The sequence below is a fragment of the Amblyomma maculatum genome, chromosome 1, assembly GCF_055883805.1.
Source record: "Amblyomma maculatum isolate TAMU_Amacu chromosome 1, ASM5588380v1, whole genome shotgun sequence".
Classification (NCBI taxonomy): domain Eukaryota; kingdom Metazoa; phylum Arthropoda; class Arachnida; order Ixodida; family Ixodidae; genus Amblyomma; species Amblyomma maculatum.
In genome coordinates, this window is record NC_139344.1 from 223,518,183 (window position 1) to 223,540,092 (window position 21,910).

The window sequence follows — 21,910 nt, forward strand, 5'->3', positions numbered from 1 at the left end:
TGCTTAAACATCTCCTTGATCCGACCCACACTAAGGCCACATCCCACAAGAACCTCGCCCGAGTAATACACGCTTTTCAGGGTACAAATGAGGAACTGCTCGACACTTTGACAGACAAGTACATTAACACCTCGACCGACATCCCCATCCCCGCGGCATACACGGGACTTCCAAACACCGACATGGACAGGGACATCACAACAGCCGAAGTTCATGCAGCCCTCAATCACATCAAGACCACCGCCGCCGCAGGTAACGATCATATAACTAACAAAATGCTCCGTAACCTCGATGACCAGTCCATCGAAGCACTCACGGAACTTTTCAACACCCGTTGGCATGATGGTCGCCTTCCGGATACCTGGAAGCATGCCGAAGTGATCTTCATACCTAAACCGGGCAAAAAACTTGAGCTGGGCAATCTCCGACCTATTTCCCTTACATCTTGTCTCGGTAAGGTGATGGAACACGTTATCCTTAACAGGCTCAAAAACCACGCAGACAAAGAAGATCTCCTTCCGCCCACTATGATTGGGTTCAGAGCCGGACTCTCCACTCAAGACATCATGTGGCAAATAAACATGACATACTCGACCCAGGTCCCATCCGGGCCACACGGACGATTCTCGGCCTCGATATTAGCAAGGCGTTTGACAACGTATCACACGCCTCCATTTTGACAAATCTCGCTCAGATGAATGTAGGCACCCGTACCTACAATTACATCGCGAACTTCCTACACAACCGCACCGCAGAACTCCACATTGGCGAACTCATCAGTGACAAGATTACCCTGGGCACCAGAGGAACCCCACAAGGTGCAGTCCTCTCCCCTTTCCTCTTTAATGTCACCATGAGGGGCCTTCCCCCAATATTAAACGCCATACCTCACGTAAAACACTCCCTATACGCCGACGATATCACCCTCTGGACCAACTCTGGTTCAGACGGGGACATCCAGAGTTCCCTCCAGACAGCCATTGACACTGTCCACACCTATGTACAGGCGAACGGCCTCACATGCTCCCCAACAAAATCAGAGCTGCTTGTCATCCGCGACAGGAGAGTGCGCAGACCGGCTCCCGCAGCGCTTGAGCTCATCACGCTCCACATCGACACACACCCTATACCTTCCGTTCAGACCATTCGTGTCCTGGGCATGCTAATACAGAACAATACACAGAACTCCGAAGCAATACAACGCCTCCGCACCACAGCTCACCAAATAATCGGCCTTATTCGCCGCATCTCCACACGTCGTAGAGGCATGATGGAGGATGACCTCTGCCGGCTAACACAGGCATTCCTCGTTAGCAGGATAGTATACTCCTATCCCTACCATCACCTTCGCCGAAAAGATGAGGAGGCAGTTAACAGCATCATCCGCTCGGTGTACAAAGCTGCCCTAGGGTTGCCACAATATGCTAGCACACGACACCTCCTCCAACTGGGGATTTACAACACTCTTTCCGAACTTATAGAGGCACACAAGACAGCCCAAATTCATCGCCTCTCCAGGACAAATCACGGCCGTCTCATCCTTGACCGGTTAAACGTCAACCCAATAGGCGATCCCCTTCCCACAGCCCCCCTCCCGACATGTGTACACAGCCGCCTCGTTGTCAAACCACTACCAAAAAACATGCTCCCTGGCCGACACGACGCGCGCCGTCAACGCAAAGCCAGGGCACTCGATGAAACCTACCATACCGACGAACACGCAACATACGTGGACGCGGCAAGGCAAGATGCAACAACATATGTGGCCTGTGCTACCACGCCGCAATCTACACTGATCTCCGCCGCCACGGTGCGTGCCCCCTCCCCCACCGCAGCGGAAGAAACAGCTATAGCGCTCGCCATCGCTGACCCGCGTACGCGTACAGTCCTTAGTGACTCAAAAAGAGCAATTCTAAATTTCTCGGCAGGCTACATCTGCCTTCCTGCTGCACGCATCCTGCGCGGCTGCACTCCCGACCACAAAATTAACCTAGTCTGGGTACCCGCCCATGCGGGCAACTCTGGAAACGATGGGGCCGACCAACTTGCCCGAGGATTAACAATCCGGGCGGTCGGTCTCACGCATCTAGACGCACTCGCTGAAGCCCCCCAGACTTTCGCCGAAATTACCAATTTACACAAAGAGACGCGACGCCTTTTCCCGCCTCCCCACCCCGACCTCGACCGAGCACAAGCCACCCTGCTGCGCAGATTACAGACCCACTCATTTCTTAGTCACTCCAGGCTATCACTAATTACTAACGGGGAATACGACCCCGCATGTCCAAATTGTAACAACGGAGAACCCGCCACTCAGGCGCACATCCTCTGGGGATGCGTAAATAACCCGCCCCCAAGGGCCCTCCTGCCAGCTCCCTCTGCGGAAAGCTGGCACCAACTCCTTACCAAGCCAGACAGGAACACACAACTTTCACTCATTTCGTAGGCCCAGGATGTCGCCCCCACCTGGGGGCCACACAGGACCCATCTGCCCTGATTCACAACATCTGGGGCAAATAAAGTTGTCTCTCTCTCTCTCTCTCGAGGCGCGCGCGGGTGCACTACGCACCCTGGTGCACCGTCGACACTCCCCTGATGGGGCTGGGACCGGTAGGTCACCACCGCTTGCGGCGGGGGCTTGCCTTCCACCGAATTTTTATCTGTTGTAGGCCGTCATTGCACCCGCCACTGCTTCGGTGGTGGACGACAGCTGTTGTTGCGGCGTGCGTCTTTCTCTCCCTCTTCCTTTTCTTTCTTCTCTATTTTCTCTTCTGTCTGCACGAGGCAGCGGAGGTGGCTTAGCTACAGAGCCAGTAGCAGGCCCGCGCATTTTCTTTTTCTTCTTCCTACAGCCACAACAACACAACAACGTCGACGCTTCGACACAAGCCCGGAGGTACAAGCTGGCCTTTACCGGGCATGTGGGGAGGCAGAGGAGGTCACTGAGCACCTGATTTTGCACTGGGCGCGGCTCCAACCGACCCATCCAGTGGGCACCCCTCTCACGGATGTTCTTGGTCTTTCTGCGACAGAAGTCAAAACAATAACCTTGCAAGGGTGCGGACAACCAAGGACAGGCTGCTCCAGTGGTGGCGACTGACAAACCGCTGACTGGTTGGTGTAGTGATCAGCAGTGATGGGCTGATGCGAATATGTCGCGGTCAATACCCTCGCAAGATTGCGGGCAATCAAAGACAGGTGACTTCATTGGTGGTGACTGACAAAGTGCTGATGGTAATGGTGTCAGCAGTGATGGGCTGATGTTGTCGCGTAGCTCTGGACAGTGCCTATTTTATGTTTTCCTTTCTTTGTGGCTGTCTTTTTTCTCCTTTTTTTGACAGTTTTCGTTTTTTTAATCAAACCGGCTAGGATATGTGTGCCGTATCCGCCCGTTACAAAGGAAATGGCCTCAACTCATCATCATCATCTCCAGCGCAAGGAGGCAAGGACGGGAACTTACTGGGGAGGGTGGGCGAGAGTTTCTGTAGAAACACTGGAAACACTGCTTTAGGTGAGCTTCGATTCCGCTGGATGAATTCACAGACCGTTGGATTATTGGTAGCGTATTTGACCGATTTGACTAATGTGCGTGCCTGTGTGTAACTGTAACTCTGTGTTTGTGTAACTCTGCGTGTGTATGTGTTTTCACTCCACCCAATTCAATGGCTATGGTCCATACAATGGCCACCAGCTCATCATCATCAGCAGCAGCCCAAATCCTACGCACCCTACTACCATTACTACCATACCATATAGAAGGCGGCCCCAGGTCTGACACGTGCAAATGTAGTGTTGTGTACCACATCCTCGACGTGAGAGTTTATGGAGCGAAGACAGAGAGAGGTGGGAAGACAGGCACTGGGAGCCCATCGTTCATCCCCCAACGATCGAGCCGGTGCAGGGTGATGTTGGGTGGTCCTCCTTCGAGGCTCGGGAGGCAGTAGCCAAGATTAGTTTTGAAATGCGTTCGTGGACTATGGGGCGGACCGCTGGGTTCATCGAGCACAACGCTGCCTTTTGTACTGCGGAGTATGCACACGCTGGAAGAGGAGGGTACGTGAACTGAGTGCAAAGTATAATGTACCACTGCCAACCGTGACAAACACTAAAGACACCTGCTGGACTACTTCGAAGGTGCGTGAACATGTGGCAGCGGCCAAGCCGGCTTTTGGTACGTACTCCACGCACACTGTTCTGTGACAACTCCCTGGGGAGCGCCCTGCTTTTTGAGGCCCGTGCGGGGGTGCTGCGCACGAGGAAATGGCACGCGCGGATCGAGGGCAAGGACAACGCGGATGTCTTGTGTGCGGTGTGCGGGCGGGAGACAGACGATCGAACATATTGTGTTGACTTGCCAAGTGCTCATGCCATGTCAGCCTAGCGGGCCAACTTTGCCGCAGATGCTGGGGTTCACGTCTGGACAGCTGAAAGGAGACGCTGCGGTGGACAGTGATGCGATCGCGACACAGCGGGATGAGAGGGCTGTGGCTGTGGAGGCAACCAAACGACGCCTTGAGAACCGGATAAGGCGTAATAGATGTTGGTAGCGTTGCGCCATGGCGGGACAGACTCCGTCACAGTAGGGAATAGACTTGGCTAGGACCTTTTTGGTCCACCTGATAAAAAAGGGAAGCCTCAGCGCCAATCCAATCCAATCTCTTGCAAATCCAAGGCACGACAAATCCTGCAATCCATAGGTGGCCACGGCAGCCACGGTCACGGGCAGCGGATGGTGGTAGCGCGAGTTGCGTGCGCACATGCAAACCCGTTTGATGCCGTCATCTTGCTACCAGGCTGCTGCTGCAGTGCTTAATATTGTCGTCAGACAAAACGTGAAGTACTGAAGTGCTTGTTAGTTGTATGCTTTCGGAGCCAGTGGCGTCGCCGTAGGTAAGTCCCGAGCTTGGCGCCCTGTTTTCGTCGTTGCTGTTGTTCGTGAAATATCTGGCAGTAATTACATTTCCCGTACTCTCAGGTGCCTTTGAGCGTTTTTGTAGCGTCCAGCTGTTAAGATGGCCCAGAAACGCACTGACCGCGAGAAGAAAGCTTTGGAGGACGAAATCTTGTATCTTTCACGTAAGTGCCTTCAGTTGAGTGAAGCGAGCATCACAGCGTTTCATGGCAGCTGCTTTTTAAGGCGAAAGCTTTCTAGGCTCATGGAACAAAATCCTGTGCGCGAGAGTTGTGCGTACTTGAGAGTTCTTGTCTAGCGATCGTGTACCGTCCAAACTCGCACTTGTCGGAAGAAACTGCACCTTTCCTTTCCTGTAAACCAGTTATAGTAGCACTGCAACGAACGCCGATAAGAGGTAAGCGATGAGAGGGAAATGGTATGATAGGAAAGGTAGTCTTTCGCCATTCTTCTCTTAAGAGACAGATGTGGCCCTCTTTTTTTTTTTTTTCTTTTTTGCATTGCCTAATCGCCAGTTGAAGGCGTGAATTGTTTTTGCGTAATTTTTTGAACTGATTAACCGCCGACTCCATTTCTAGGTTTGATCAACAGCCATCATTCGTTGACGAAAATGCAAGAAGGCACGGAGATAAGAAGTTTAAGTCGTTTTAGAAAGGTCAACGCAAGTGTAACTGGTGCTCTAAGTGCTGTGTGTACAGGAGAAAACATAACCAACGCACTTAAAATGGATCCGCCCCGTACTACCGCACCTGTAACTCGTGCTAGAAGCGCAGCGTGCTCCAGAGGAAGCCTTACCAACGCACTGAAAGTGGATCCGCCCAGCACTAAGAGAACCGAAAATGTTGGCAGCCATAACTATTCTGTTGTGCGTAACGCTCTTGCTCTACAAACAATTCCGCAACTGAGACCCCGGAGGAGATCCCGTTCAACAGTTGTGCACAAGAGCAGGTACACTTTGAAGAAGCTCCATACTAGGCTCAGTACCACTGAGAAGCCAGAATTGAAGTCTGGGGTAGAAGCTAAGACGCCGAGAAGTGTTCCACTGACCATTGCCACCGACTCATCTCTGTCACGTCACGCTTCTTACAAGCGACCACTGTTGGGCAGATATGTGTACCGCAGGAAGAGTGAAACAACTGGCCCAATATGCTCAACTGGTTGTTTTATCACTACACCAAGCAATCCTAGTATGAAGAGCCTGCGACCACTTGTGTCCACCTACAAACTGATACGAAACAGGGCGAAAACTGCTACACCAGCAAAGAGTCCTAGCTCGAACCTCACTCACCTTGGAGCTAGGCGTATTGTGAAAAAGTACAAGTTGAACAATGTAAACAGGTCCAGAACTTCACTGCAGCGGCCACTGCGATCACAGTTTGGTATGTTTGATTCATCAGCATCCTGCTCAATATCTCTGTTTTGTCCATGTAGCACTTATACATTTTAAAGCTGTACACTTATGAAACATAGAGATTTATTTTAGTGGCCTTGCTGTCAAGGTAGTGACTGTGATTTATTATAATGCTTGCCTGGAGTGATTGACAAGGGTGCATAAAAGCAGTGCACAGACGTCTAGAGTGAATAGAGGCGATACTGAATGTAGCTGCTGCCTGACTTGTTACAGTATTGTTGGCAGCTAATTATTGCTCATCGCTGCACCAAATGTGAGATGAAGTTACTTCAGATGTGTCATTTTGTAATGCTAGCTCAATGCTAGCTCAACCACATATTTGTTAAAGGTTTCAAGGGAAACGGACTACATTGACTCTCGGGTATTAGGACTCAAAGGGACTAAAAATTGCAGGTGTAGAAGGGCTGCTCCATTTGCTCCATTCTGCTCCAAACTGCTTTCCCTGCTCCGTCCTGCTCCAAAATGCAATATTGCTCCAAAACTGCTCCAAACCTTAATATTTTGCCATCAAATTCAGCAGAACCTGGTCTTATCGCTCAGTGGACCTAGGAAATTTTTCTGTCTGCAATGAACGCGAGTTGTTTGAATGATTCTACTATGAAAACAAGCATATACTTCACCATCGAACCTCTTTGTTAAGAACAGATGTGCCAAACGTACATGAGGCAAAAGCACACTTGAAGCATTTAGGGCGATACCTCGGAGGTGAAAATCACTATAAAGTTTCTCAAGATGGTTGGATAGCCATACATGACACATCTTTAACGTGTTGAACTTAAGGTAATCTCAACGTCGCTAAAGCAAAAGCATGAGGAGCCACTAACAGAAGCTTACGAAGTAAATAATCTGAAGAGGAGAAAAGGCTACCCATGAGTGCTGTTAATCCTCTTTGCATGAATGGATGGATGGATGGAATATAGGAGCGTCCCCTTTGAAACGGGATGATAGCAGTTGCTATCATGCTCATTTTTCCCCCTATATCTTAATTATTATTTTAAATTGATTAACTGTACCATCATTCTATATATTGAATTTTTCTTTCTACATTAGTAACATCGTGTCGCTTTTCTGCTTTTAAGCCACCAATCTTCCAATCGTTTTTTGCTAGCTTCCACCGCAGGTTCATTCACCCGGCCCACTGGTATCTCTAAACCCTAAAGCTTCAGGAAGAGTGACTGCACCTGTATTGACTTCCGGATGGATACCATTACATTCGAGTATAATATGGTTAATTGTTTCTGTGGATTTACCACATACTGCACATATGTTATCTTCATTGTTAAATTTCTTTTTGTAGCTGCATGTTCTAAGACACCCTAATCTAGCTTCAAACAGTAGGGCACTGCCTCTTGAGTTATCAAAGAAAGCTTCCTTCCTGATCTGCCTTTTCCACTTTTGGTATAGTTCCACACTCTGTTTCTTTTCCATCGAATTTATCCAATTTTTACCTTCTGTGTTTTTCACCTGTTGCTTAACGCTCTTTATGTCTTCGTCCTTGTGACCAGCATACTTACTGGTTAGCTTCCTAGTTCTTTTCCTCCATTGTGAGTCGACACTTTTTAGGTATAGGTATTTAAATACTTTAGCTGCCCATCTTTTACTGTCCAGTTTCCTCAGGCGTTGCTCATATAATATTTTACTCTGAGCTTCCCATACTTCGAAAGATGCCCAGCCCATATCTCCCTGTACCGCCTCATTTGTGGTTTTGCTGTGGGCACCCAGTGCTAATCGTCCGACAGCTCTCTGATTTATTTCTAATGTCGACTGTACCTCTGATTTTAGGCACAAAACCGCATTTCCGAAAGTAAGCCCGGGCGCCTCTGATTTATTTCTAATGTCGACTGTACCTCTGATTTTAGGCACAAAACCGCATTTCTGAAAGTAAGCCCGGGCGCCGTAATTCCTTTCCAAATGCCCCTCAATACCTCATACCTATTGTATCCCCACAATGCCTTATGCTTCATTATCCCAGCATTCCTTCTCCCTTTGACCTTAAGTGATTGCTCATATTTTCCAATGTATGCCAATCTTTCGTTTACCCATACCTCGAGATATTTATATTCTGCCGCTCTGGGTATTTCATGGCCTTGTATTTTAAGACCCTGACCAGTTGAGCCGTTGAAAATTATCAGACCTGACTTAGCTGCGCTAAAACTGAAGCCTAGAGCGTCCCCTTTGTCTCTGCCATTCCTAACCAGTTTAATCAGCAGGCAGCACTGACCGGTGCTAAGGAATTTATCGACACAACACAGGATCGAAAAGGATGTGCACAAGATAGCATAAATGTACTGCTCATTGATGTGAATTCCAAACTAGTGGTTGTGCTTAAGTGCATCAAAGTACTTTGGTAAACTCCATGTTTGGAATCTATCAAATGGCAAAAAGCTTTTAATCAGACTTGATTTTCAGACGTGAAGCGTAGAAAAAGCATTCCATTTGCTAGTGTTGTTCCAAATTGTTGCTCAGGCCAGCTGTGATATTTTAAGCATCTGTATATATTTTGGCTGCCTTGTCAAAGATGCATGCACAGTCAAGCTAAGCATTGAACATTAAAGAAAAAAAAAAATCAGAATGTATTTGTCAGGAATAGAAAATTGCGATTATTATAAGTGTTAAATCCTAAAAACATGCTCTAAACCACGTTTTACTGCTCCAAAGCTGCTCCAAAACTGCATTATGACTGCTCCCTGAGATGCTCCAAAATGCAAGCCTGCTTCCACTGCTGAAATCGCTTTGAACTGTATGGAGTTGATAATTTTGATGAAACCAAAATTTTGACTGATTAGTTTATTAATTAGTTTAAATAATTCTGAAATCAAATTAACGAGTTTTCTGTAGTGACCTTTGAAGGCTCGGTTTGTGCGTATTCTCAATAGTAAACTCAAAATACAGGTACCTGTTAGGTGTATGCATGCATCTTTGTTTTTTTTTTTCGTCTAGAATTTTCAAGGCACAACTGGTTTCTGTTTCTAGACTAAAATGATGGTCTCACATTGATTTTTCTGGAATTATAATAGCAGATTTTGTTGGGTTTCTTCACCACAAAAGTATTAAATATTTAATAATAATGAAATAAATAAATACTAAATTATTCATAGTGAAATATTAACTTAGTGCTTGTTTTCTTATGGAGCCTAGTTTTTTACTATTTCATTTTCTTGGCCGCTTTCATGATCTTTTAACTGGCAGGTGGAGCAAAAAAAATTGCTTAATTGGATATGTCGTGTTTCTCTTTTATGACGATTGTTTTGTCATGTGTGCCACCATGACTTGCACAGCATTGTATGTATGAGCTGAGCCTGCCCGACTCTGCACATACTACGTAAAACTTACGTCACGATGGCTATTTGAAATGCAGAGTGGTGCTGGAGTATGGTATTATTAACTTTTGCAGTGCCTGACACAACGATGCCAACAAATTGCCATCGAGTAACTTTGTTTTATAAAGTGGCTTGCTGCTAAGATGTGCTTGAACTGTAGATGAAGCTACACTGTGAAAAAAAGTAATTAAAAGTTATTCAAAGCTATCAAAAAAACTGAAAACACCATTCTAAAATGAGTTCTAGATATTTCATCTTTTTTTTTTTTTTTTTTTGCGGTGTCCAGTAATTTGCACTGGTTAACTGTTGTCTTGAGCATGCTTTGTTGGTTATGGGTTCTGTGTGTACTCAGCTCTATACTATTATTTTGCAGTGAGGCCTGCAGCCACGTCTGGAATGAAACGATCATGGCCTCCATCCTACTCAAGCACCCATTATTTTCACGGTCAGAAGAGGAAAATGGCTGGGTTTGTAACCTTACTATTCAAATCCAGCTTAATATATACACATTGCTGTACCACTGCATCTTCTTTTTTTTTTTTACTTTTTTATTTTAGGAAATCTAGTGCCGACCTAAATGCCACTCAGTCTCACTACATCAAGATAGGAAATATTACGTACAAAGCTTCAAGGAACAAGTTGTCAAGGGCATTCAGGAGGTCCCTTTCTCAGAGCCCAGTGTTTTGCAAAGGTTAGTATGCGCGTATGCTCAGTCATTTTTCCCTACCAATTTTTTCTTTTGTGATTTTTTCTGTGCAGCTTCTCCACATCATGAGCGGCTAATAACGGTGCGGGGTTCGGTCTACACCATGGATAAAACTGGCAAGGTCCTTCGCCGCATCTCACAGCCACGACGTAATTCGCTTACAAATGGGCTGACTCGCATAGATGTTGGTGGAAAGACCTACATTGAGCACAAGCCAGGAGTTCTTTCGCAAACGCCATCTGCAGAGACAAGAACATACCTTAGGTTGAGTGCTGTCAGCCATGCAGTGCTTCAGTGACGATATTGATACCTTTTTTCTTTTTTTGCAGCCGTACTGTTAATCGCAGCATTCAGAGGGCGCGAACAGTCAACACTAGTCGGAAGCCAGAATGGAAATCGTATTGTATTTTCTTTAATCGGTTTGGCCGCTGCAACAAGGGAGACAGCTGTGCCTACATTCATGATCCTGAAAAGGTGGCTGTGTGCACTAGGTAAGTAGAAACTAGTCCAGCACACTGGTTTGTGTATCACCTTTAGGCCTCTCTACTGGTATTTTATGCCAGGCTCTGATGTCAGTATGTGGTGTCTGCACGTGATGTCAGTACAAGCTGCGATGTCAGTACATATGTCAGTGAAGCCATACACAAGGTAGTAAAAGAATGATGTACTTAATGACACTGAGTGTACTTTAGCATGCTCCAAATGACCAGGCATTTCCAACATCAGTAAATGTGATCATAATTGTGCAGCAGCATTAAAGCAGTTGATAGTGTATATGTAAATATGAATGTCACTAAATGACATTCTTCTTCTGTTGCTGCTGTGAAAGTCTTCTGCTGTTACTGCTGGTATGTATGCTGGAGCCTGTGTGCGTGGTTTAACATGTCAAGTCCATGTGCTATCAGTGATGGGCCAGATGTGAACAGTGAAGGGTATGCCTTCTCAACTTCTAGCTACTTGGTGGTGATGTGTGTCTGGATATTCGATGGATATGAGGATCCTACTGTCATGCAGTTTACATCATTTAAGATCATTTGTGTTTCGCCTTTTCACTGAATGAACACTATAATGCTCAGGCTGCTGGAGTGTATGTGTAGTGCACCAAATGACAACAGGTGAAGCATGAATGTGCTCAAATATGTATACTGTAACGGAGAACAAGCAGAGACACTGCCATTCTTTTGAACGCCCTGCTTTATTCTATTTTCCTTGTCTTCTTCGCTCCTGCACTCTTCACTTCGTCGTCGGCTAAGTACTTCACACTCTGCCACGACTGCGGTCCTTAAATGCATCACCCTCACATCGCTGCTGTCGCATCTGTTGCACATGGCAATTTTTTTTCCTGGGCTGTCCTCTTGCGAAGCCATAAGGATGTTCGCATCAATAATATTTGCATATTGTCTGGTTCAGTGAGTGGCAAGTTGCTCTCTGGGTGAGATTCTTGGGGTCGTTGCCACTTGGACGTTCCGCCAAGACCTTGTTGAGAGTCATGCACCGGAAAGTTTCTCCAGTGCCAGTTACTTGTTGCTGGCTTGCTCTCCTTGTGCGGCATCCGATGGTTCTCTCTGATCTGGAACTGCACTCATGATGCATCCACAGTGGTGACTGAAATGGAAAAAGCTGCACCGAAATGCTTATTCCTGCTGCCACCACTTCCACCGTAAGCACCGTGCCATGCACAGCTTCGCTGAGTATGCTGGTATGTGTGGGCTCGTTCGTTCCCGACGAACTGGTGACGTTTCTGCGCGGACTTCACGTCTATCACACTGACATTAGCAGCAGTGAGGCCTTTTGCTCCTGGTATCACTTCATATTCAACTTCCTGCCCTTTTCGGATGCGGCGAAGTTTACGGGAGTGTTGTATCGCTGTGCGGTGAACAAAAATGTCCTAGCCAGTGTCAGTGCAGTTGATAAAGCCATAGCCACCGATCACGTTAAACCACTGTTCCACTCATCCTCCCTCAGGAAACAGAGGCTTCCCTCGCGTGCTTGCACCTCTTCCTGTTGGTGTTGCATGTGGCTAGCCTCACCTTCAGGATGCTTGTCCACGGGTGGGCTAGGGGTGGTACAGCATGAGCGGAGCTGCACTTTGCCGTTTTGGATGGATAGAGCCATGCATGGGCGGGCAGCATGCTGAGGTGCTGCTGATGTCTCGGCGGCAGCAAGAACCCCGCGACGACTGGCGGTGTTATGCAAGGCGGCTGCTTGGTGGACAAAGTTGGAGAGGCTGTCAGTGTCCAGTGTGGACATAATCGATGCATGGGTGGCATCGTGAAGCCCGTCGACGAAGTGCTGTTCGGCTGCGGACGCGGGCCACTCAGTATTGCAGGTCCGAAGAAGACTGGCCTTGTTGTAAACATAAAGGGCGACGCCTTCATCTAGAGCCTGGCACCGCGATCTCATCGTTGTGAATTTGACTTCGTACGCACTGGCCAAGGGTGCAAAGGCGGCCAGGAGGGCAGCAGTCCAGGCTGACCAAGTGGTGTAGCGGCGGCCTCGGTGCCAGGCGCGGGCGGCACCACGAAGATGGTCTTCCGTGACGGCGAGCGTGGTGGCTGGAGACCAGGCGGAAAGCCGGGCAGCAGTGTCGACAACTTGAATCCACACTTCGGTGCCGTCAGAAAAACCACGGAACTCCGGAAGCGGCACTGGCGGTACTGGGCACCCAGAGGACAGCGAGGTGCAGCCAAGTGCTGCAGTGAACAAGGCTGATAACTCCCGGAGGGTGAGAAAGGCTTCAGGAAGGAGGGCCGCCAGAGTTGAACAAGGCTGATAACTTCCGGAGGGTGGAGAGGGCTTCAGGAAGGAGGGCCGCTAGAGCTGAATCCGCCGAGGAGGCATGGACGCCGTTCTCGGTCGGCATAGTTCCGGGCGCCGAGTGAGCCGGTCATGTGACTGCCCAGCCGCTTCAAAGGAGAAGCGGGTCGGGGAGGTCTGGGTTGGGCCCGACATTGGTCGACTGCGCCATTGTAATGGAGAACAAGCAGAGACGTGGCTGTTCTTTCGAACGCCCTGCTTTATTCTATCTTCCTCGTCTTCTCCTGCTTCGCTACGCACTCTTCACTTCGTCGTCGGCTAGGTACATCACAGTACTGAGCCATTGGTAGGGACTGTATCCTTGTAACCAGCGGCTATGCACAGGTGTGTTGCAGTGGGGCACTGTAATATAAAAAGGTGCATGCTGTGCTCATAGGATTAGAACTATTTCTGATGCAAAGGAAAAAAAAAACGCATACAAACCTGCTTGGAGGCAGCACTAAGTCAATGGCAGTGCAGGTGAAGCTGCTATGAACTGTGCACGCTATGTGGTCAGAAGGAGAAGAAAATAACAGACATTTCGAGGAAAAAAAATTCTGATGTGGCTTGCTTTTAAGCATAATACCATTGTGTCAGGCATGCAATGATACAATGCATGTTTGGGTTGGTTGTTAGGCCAAAAATACAGTTGAGTAGCAGGAAGATGTTATAAAGGACTTGTTCAAAAGGTTTTTACAGCCTGTACTTATATGCAGTAGGTGGTGAAAATTTCAGCCAGCAACGAGCCCATCAAATGAGGAAATATGTCAAGATAGGCTGCCTGCATTTCATTTAGTGCAGGACGCAACTAGTTGAAAATTGATGGGAGTGGCCTGGTGACAATAGAGCGCTGCTTGTATGCTGGTAATTTTACCCAGGGCTGTACAGTCACATTCTTCCCTGTGCCAGAGTGTATCATGTGCTTTGTATCCTTAAAGATATTCACAGATTTATATATTCCAAGACAGTACATGGACTGCTTTTGTTATGTTGTGTTTTTCACATTCTTTTTGCAGGTTTCTGCGTGGAACTTGCAAAGTGTCTGATTGCCCATTTTCACACAAGGTTGCACCAGAAAAGATGCCTGTATGCTCCTTCTTCCTGAAAGGGCGATGTACTAATAGCCCCTGCCCATATCGGCATGTCAAGGTCAGCTCAAAAGCAGAAGTGTGCCAAGACTTTGCTGTTCGTGGATATTGTGCTGGTGGAATTAAGGTAAGAGAAGTTTGACAAAAATACTGAAGATTGCTGCACTACAGGGCAGACATACATATATTGAATTAAAGTTAACTTCGTGCTCTTCTGCTTTTTTATAAACACTACATTGGGCCAGTTTTTTTTTTTTTTTTTTTCTGCTTGCAAAATGTGGTTTTAGTATTGTGGTTTATGGATGCTTGTTCTTTCTGTGTACTTAATGAGTATATAGTTGTCGGTAAACAAAGTAACACAATGATTCTCTTGGTAACAGGTTTAACACACAAATTGCACAAATGCTGATAGGTTATATGTAATTGTAGTGATGACTGAAGTGGCCAGATAGTCTAACTGCGGTAGCTGGTGGTGGTGACACTTGATGATGAGGGGATCTTGTAGTAGGAGTGTGACTGAATTTGCATACGTGTGTGCAGATTATGTTGAACTTTCAGGTAGCAGATGAAATGCCCTTCTTTGCTTTTACCTTTGAATTAGAGAGCATGGTATTTGAAATTACACATATTTTACAAATGAATTTATTTCTTCATTTGTCAGGTTGAGAGAGCAAGCAGAAAAAGGGTCAAGGCAGGGAGGTGTTAACTAGAGGAGCATTTTAGTTGGTTACTCTGCACAGTGGGTACAAACAAAAATCTGGAGAGAGAAGTAAGGTGTAAAAGATAGACACAAGATGTATGTGACACTGTCACAGCCTGTTGCTCAAGTGCAGTACCCTTAGGAAGTGAAACAGTGGATGATCAAATGTGGCGAGTGTCATACCTTAACATCAAAGACAAAATGAATACATCAGCATGATAAGACACAAGTCAGTTGTCTTTGCACTCATATTAAAAGATTGGATGGTTCATTTGTATTGATATGAAGGATTTAAAAAAATATATATTTTTGTGTGTGTGTGTGTTTTTTGCATGCTGTATTCACGTGGTCTGTTCTCTCCCAGTTCAGGTGTACATTCCTGTTGTCTTACATTTGACCTGCTTGTTTTGTCAGCTTGTGTTTTCATTATTGATCATGATCATCCGTGCGGTTTTGACTCTCTTAAAGTAGACTAGCTAAGCAGCCTAGAAGTTGCTGTTGGTGGAGGAGAGGAAGGAACTTGCAGGCTGAAATATCATTGTTATAACTGGAATATGCCAGGAGAGAAAAAAGACAAACTTCAGGGCATTTAGTGGCAGGAATGTAGATTACAGTGCTCATTTCTAAGCAGGAAAAAATTTGCAGCTTTGACTGGTTCATGGCGTACTGTTCACCTGTCCTTGTAGGCACCCCGCCTAACTATTGTAAAAACCCAACTGGAGGACATTTAGCAAAACAAAGTCTGGAGGGACTCTGTTATTATTTGCAAGACAGTGTTTGCATAGGTTTATACCGCTGTCAGCACAGATGACAGCTGGGAGGATCACCTCTGCGCTGAAGTCTTCATTTCTTGCGACAGCATTGTTGGCGTGCAAGAATTCTCTTGAGTCTCGACACACTGCTGTCATTGCATCGGTGGCAGCTTCGCAAACCTTCGCATGCATTCGCAAACTGCATGCCATTCCGGATGAAGCCCACTTTCGTGAAGCAGTTCTCAGCAGGAAATCCAATGAGCTTGCAGGACTTAGGGAGCAGTGGCGGCAGGAAAGAAAAGGAAAACCGTGCTTGCAAGGGGGCATGCACCTCAGTGACTGGTGGAATCACATATTGCGCACATGGCCTATTTAGCGATACACTGCTACTGACGCTGCCGTGCATTTTTTATTACTCGCAGGTGTCTAAAACTGGTATTGCTATATGGGCCGCATTGAGATTTTGTCCTTCGCTGGTCAGTAGCTGCAAAAATACCAAAATCAGCAATAGAAACAATGAATAAAATCGCTAAGAAAATAAGACCTATAAATAGCAAAACAGCTTTTGTCAACCAAGGCGTCTTGTTCCCAGACCACACCCTCCCATTCTTTGTGTAAACCAAAAGGGACGTGTGCTCCATTGTGCCTGAAAATCCAACAGCGTCTCTTCAGAATGGCTCAGAAAGGGCTGAAAAAATACCATAGTCACTTATTCTCAAAAAAAAAAAAAAAATGTAGACTGGAGACTGGAGACTAAATAGAGGGTGGGTTGTTTGGTGCCTTGCTCTTGAAGGCAGCTCACATCAGTCCAAGTTCATGCAGATTAAGGGGACAATGTCTCTTTTCATTTCCTCAAAGAATGCGTACTGTTTAGGGACAAGGTTTTTTTAGGAAATTTTCCTGGGAAAACCAGTCTTGCTGACTCATGAAGTTGTCATGTGTTTTTAAAACAAAGGCTGAATCACACAGCTCTTTGTAGACGCGCAGTCCCAGAAACATTAATAATGGACTGTTCCACAGAAGGAGATTTTTGGAAGTCTGAGAGTCTGAGTCTTTCCGCCACCTCTGCACTGACATGCCATGTAAGCGTATCTAGAACGCACGTCTGTATGCGTGGTAAGATGGGGATTTCACTTTCACAGCACAGGTCGATTTGTCGGTTGGCTCCGCCGGCTCTTCATGCAGGCACTTTTGCATTGTAAGCTTGGTTCGGCTAGTGTGGTTGTAACATTTCTCTGTTTTTGTCTCTTTTAAGGTTGGTTCTCAGTGACAGGATTTAATTGGTGCAACGGATAATGCGCAATGGCAACATTGTTATTAGCAGTTTATTTAACCATAGAAAGTATCAAAAAGCTGACAGTGCCGTAGTAGTCCGTTGTTATATATCAGATATATTGTTCTGAATAGTATTGTTATAAAGTGGGTTTGACTCTAGTTTCGTGTTGCTGTGACATTTTCAAGTTCTGGATCACAGGGAGAAAATGGCCCTTATGGAGAATACACCTTCCTTGCATATATCGAGTGGTGTGCAGTTTGTGTGCCAAGAAATATTGTGTTGTATCACTGCTTACCAAAGTTTCGTAAAAGCACACCGTGTGGTGGAACTCTCACTCCTGCTTGCGTTAAGGAGGCTATGCCCCTCACTATCAGATGCTTCCTTCAGAGCCTTAGGAATAATGGAGCTTCATCATATGGTGTGGTGGCTGCTTTTGTGATGCACAAATTGCCTGTGAACTTTTCTTGGGACTTAGCTTGCACTCGAATGTGAGTTACTATTTTGTTGTGTTGAAAAGTAGAGTCCATTTGTTTGGCAGCCGCCATCGACCGGCAGTAATACAGCAGGCATGAGAAGGCAGTTATGTTAGGCTGCTGTAGTAACCTTCATTACTGCTAGATGAGGATGATATTAGTGACCAGCCCTTTATATTGGGGAATCAACAGACATTTTCAGATCAAGCACAGTTCGTGTGGTCAGTATTGGCAGTCATCATATGCCTGACAACCAGAACACATACTTTCAGGCAGTAGTAGCTTTGATGTGAATATGACTGAGCTTATGGCGGCTAAGTGCCATATGGTATTCAGTGTTGGAACAGACAAACTCTTGTAGCAGAAAATTCAACTTATAGCAGAAGTAAGGCTTTTTAACAGGAAATGCAGTTTATAGCAGAGAAAATTGTTTCGAAGCAAAATTTTGCCTCTAAGGGGGGATGCAGGGCTAAAGGGTCAACTTTTGTTCCAAGTTCGATGAAACTTGCAGGGGTGCCTTATTTTCTTCTTATTAGAATATATTCCAAGTTCCATTACCTTAGCATAAATAGAAAAAAAAGTTGTAGCTGCCACAGTGAGTAATTAAGTGTGTCAGCTTAGGAAGACTATCATTTCAAACTTCATGAAGATGTACTAATCATTTGTGCTTAGATAACTTCTATGTAGTTCACTGTGCAGGATAAGGCCAATTGTGGGTTATTTATGACATTTTTGTAAAAATCTGAGCGCCTTAAAATGAACTTCATTTTGTCTGTTGTCATAATGTGTCACATATTTGATTCCCTTTTTTTAGAGAATAACTAAGAATCCAAAAAGTACCCTGTCTTGTTGCCTACAAACTTTTAGTCCAAAAAACCACCTTCAAAGTAGCCTTTGGTGGAATAATATGGAAATGGTAGCTTTCCTAATGCTTGTGCTCTTGCATAAAGTGCAAACTAAGAAGAACGAGTTCAATGATTTAGGGCCTAAATGAATAAATGAAAGTGGCCTTGTGCATACGTTGGGCCATCATTTTCAACACGACACTGCTCTGTTGCAATTGCTTTGAGTTGCCTCTTTTGGCGATACATTATGCGTTCATTTTCTTGCCTGCTATGAATCTTGAAATTGGCATTCAAAGGCGCTTTCGGTGATGAGTGCACCCCATCTTGCAAAAACAAATTTTAATTTTTGTACTGTGCATATGATCAAACTTGGTGAGAAGTATCTTTAATACATGCACAACTCAAAGCAACAAAAGTTTAAAAATGCATTTTATTGGAGGGTGAAAACTCTGACTTTAGCCCCGCATCCCCCCTTAAAGCACATAAAAGGTTGCTTGTAGCAAAGTTTTGGCTATTGGAAGTTGTTTTTCACTGCGATTGCTTTAAAACAAAAGTCATCAACCCTGCATCCAAGTTTCATCTTTGCAGTGATTTTAAAAGCTTCGTGGTGATAAACAAATATATATATATAAAAAAAAAACTGCACAGAGTGCAAGAATTGTAATTTTTACACTAAAGCCCCCAAATAGTTGCTTGCCATTTTTTAGTTATTCAAAATGAGTGCAAAGTGGCTCAGGATTGGCAAAACGCAATGAGAGCGCTCACGAATGAGAAGTGGTAGCTCAGGCGTAATTGCGAGCAGCACCATCTCTTGCACATTTTATCACAGTACTAGGAGCGACGCTAGCAGTGTGCCCAAATCTTGTTACCCAGCATGTTTAATGCTCACGTATTGCTTCTGCAGTATTCAGTGCTGTGATGAATTCATAAATGTTGTATTTGAATGGTAAACAGTGAAGTGGCCTTGGCTGGAACACTCCTAAACACAGTCAACATTTTACTAATCTGAGACTTCAGCACTGGCAGCTCCTTAAGGTTGCAGCTGAAAATTTTTGCGACGTTCTCAAGAATGACAGTTATATCTGCCAACAGCTTGCGGAACCGCGGCGCCCTTTCCACTTTCTTTCCAACAGCAGCCGCAGTATATCGCCTTAAGTGGGTTTCGAGGCTATTTACCATGCACTCGTGTGTTCCTGCTCATATTGTTCATAGTACCTATGTGCTACTCCTTGTAGGTGATAGTCATGTGCTTGTCTGTTATCCACTGTCCATGGGCTTGCACATTGAGTAACAGCACACTTGGCTAGAATGTACGGCATTTAAGAACTGTGCTCCCTGTACTCCCCTCACTTCCTTGCAGCGAAATAAATATCTTTGTGCAGCAGCTCCCAGTCATTGTCGAGGATAGACTGTTGCACGATTTCCTCTGTGCCTCTGTTTACAAAAATTTGTTACCTTTAACATTAATCTCTTACTAGAGTCTAAAGTAAAGCCAGTTCAAAAAGTCTGGTAGCTTGTCCAGCTAGGAGTTTGAGTATGGTTACTTTGTGATGCCTTACAATTGCAGTGCAAGAAGCAACATATCCTTATTTGCCCTGAACATGCTGCCAACAAGAAGTGCCCGAGAGGAAATAAGTGCTATCTGTCCCATCATGCTCGAGCCACAAAACGCAAGCGCGAGGAAGATCCACCTCACAGCAGTGCTGCTGTGCCCTTGAAGGCTCCAAGGAAACAGAGGCAAGTTTGGCGGTGTGCGGCTATTGCATTGGAATCATAAATTGTGCCAGCTTAAAGCTTTCTGTTGTTCCCAGCTGGTGTGGTGCTGGGCCTAGCAAGCTTACGGAAAGTGAGAAAGAAACCCAGGAGACAACAAAAGCACCACTTTTCATACCGTTGACGACAAGCAGTCCCCTCCCAGCCACTCCTGTTGCCCGTCCCTGTCCAGGTGGTGAGTGTGTCATACCCTGCTGTCATTTATTTACATACCCTGAAGTTTAAGCAGGCATTACACACTTCACTGCAGTCAACAACCAGGATACCTCAAAGCTCTTGCATGATCAGTGCTTCCTGGTGGTCATTCGGTTCCTTTCGTGCTGCTTTTTGTACTGAATTTCCTGCTTGGGATGTCGGACAAACTTTTAAAAACTTGTTCACTGTAAACAGTGCACTGGTTCAGGTGCTTCCTTTATACAGTTACACTCCTGCTCAGCAGGGGGCTAAAATCAGTATAGCTCCTGACCTTAATGTTTTTCCCTTAGTTCAGATTCTTTGTTCAGTAGGGGAAATGTCTCTATATTCAAGCACATTCGTGCATGTTCTAAGTGGCTTCTATCATGCCGTTTCAGAAACTGGGATCCGGATCCGGCCCAGCTTTCTTTGATAAAATCCGAGGAATCTAGTGGCTCCATTTGGGTAAGGAATTTGCGGTAATGAAAAATATTATAGGCACAGCACTGTGCCATGTGCAGTCATTATTCTCTAGTTATGTATATAGTGTATGATAATCATGAATCAGATTTTTGTCTACAGTCACATTTTTAATCACAGTGTAAATAAAATCCATGTGCATCTTCATAACAGCTTCCCTCTTGCAGCATCTGTGTCCTACAGAGCAGTGAGAAATAGTCATGTAAATTTTTGTACATTTGTGAATAATAAAATATGAAACACTGCTTACTGTGCCATACTGATAAAACCCTGGTGCAAGTTCATAGAGCCACGATGAGTCCACTACTGTTATGTTCCTCATGAATTCTCTGCTGGTGTGAACAAGCTCTCCGAAAACAACCCTGCAGGAATAATGCATCTATGTAAATAAGCACAAGTTGCAAAACAGAAGTCCCCTGGCGACTGATTTATGATATGGAGTTGCCTTACCACTTTGGCTGCTTCTGTGTGTATAGTACAGATGTGGGGTGTATCGCCAGTGGGTGGTCACCACACACAGTGCGGTACTCTCCTGAGTAATGCAAGTATGCAGCATAGGCGAAGTGGCCTGCTACAATGCACCGACAAATTGAATCGGTGTCGCCTGTAATTACGTCTTGTTAGAGGCATAAAAATTAGCAGTACAAATTACAAGCTACAAAATACCTTGACAAGAGACCAATGGCACTTTATACTTCAGCAGCAACTTCCGCAACTGGTTCCTAATTTCAGTGGCTCTCACAAGACCATTGTAGTTTAGGAACATTTGGCCACACCACCGCTTATCCTTTCCTTTCTGCAAGAACATGGTAGCCATTGTCAGTACTGTTGGAAAAACCCACCGGCCTTTACTTCCCTTGCATGCACCATCAGCAAGATAATGTTCTCTTGGTGTAGTCACTTAGCTTGTGCCTTCGTGCCTCAATAACTACCGTATATTGTCGATTATAAGTCAACCTCCCAACTCGCGACCCCCTTTGGGCAAAAAAAAGTTAGACTCCGAATTTAGGTCGACACTGCCGCACTCTGTGGTCCTAGCTCGCTGAAAAGTACAGTAAAAGCTCGCTAATTCGAACTTCACGGGACCGGGAAAAACGTTCGAATTATCGAATGGCCTCGAAAAAACTGACAAGAACCATTTGTATTACAGTAAATGTACCGTATTTAGTCGCGTAACGAACTCGCTCGCATAATGAACCCACCC

General features: G+C 45.7%; 2 protein-coding genes across 3 annotated transcripts in view; one reads left to right on the plus strand and one right to left on the minus strand.

The window, feature by feature from the left end:
* The first annotated feature begins 4,664 nt into the window (after positions 1–4,664).
* On the plus strand, positions 4,665–20,951 carry LOC146205726 (uncharacterized). The gene is made up of 10 exons (XM_084590386.1): positions 4,665–4,890; positions 4,976–5,076; positions 5,491–6,291; positions 10,017–10,110; positions 10,201–10,334; positions 10,403–10,613; positions 10,679–10,840; positions 14,162–14,360; positions 19,847–20,227; positions 20,625–20,951. Exons 2-9 carry the CDS (start codon positions 5,013–5,015, stop codon positions 20,054–20,056), a joined length of 1,875 nt encoding a protein of 624 aa, XP_084446512.1. The 5' UTR covers positions 4,665–4,890; positions 4,976–5,012; the 3' UTR covers positions 20,057–20,227; positions 20,625–20,951.
* LOC146205727 (putative ATP-dependent RNA helicase DHX35) overlaps positions 20,782–21,910 on the minus strand; it is a 28,172-nt gene continuing 27,043 nt past the window's right edge. The window contains exons 16-19 of one of the 2 annotated variants that reach the window (XM_084590382.1): positions 21,373–21,502; positions 21,157–21,310; positions 20,957–21,068; positions 20,796–20,883 (exon numbers count right to left, since the gene is read on the minus strand). In XM_084590382.1, the coding sequence (XP_084446508.1) occupies positions 20,851–20,883; positions 20,957–21,068; positions 21,157–21,310; positions 21,373–21,502 (429 nt within the window). In that variant the 3' untranslated portion in view covers positions 20,796–20,850. Of the gene's footprint in view, positions 20,884–20,956; positions 21,069–21,156; positions 21,311–21,372; positions 21,503–21,910 lie in introns of both variants that reach the window. The other variant, XM_084590385.1, reaches the window with a different exon arrangement.

Excerpts from the sequence above, each read along its gene's own strand:
- LOC146205726 (XM_084590386.1), top strand. The coding sequence starts at position 5,013 with ATGGCCCAGAAACGCACTGACCGCGAGAAGAAAGCTTTGGAGGACGAA. Across the intron at positions 10,614-10,678 it reads GAGACAAGAACATACCTTAG|CCGTACTGTTAATCGCAGCA; the intron begins GTTGAGTGCTGT and ends CTTTTTTTGCAG. Across the intron at positions 14,361-19,846 it reads ATTGTGCTGGTGGAATTAAG|TGCAAGAAGCAACATATCCT; the intron begins GTAAGAGAAGTT and ends TTACAATTGCAG.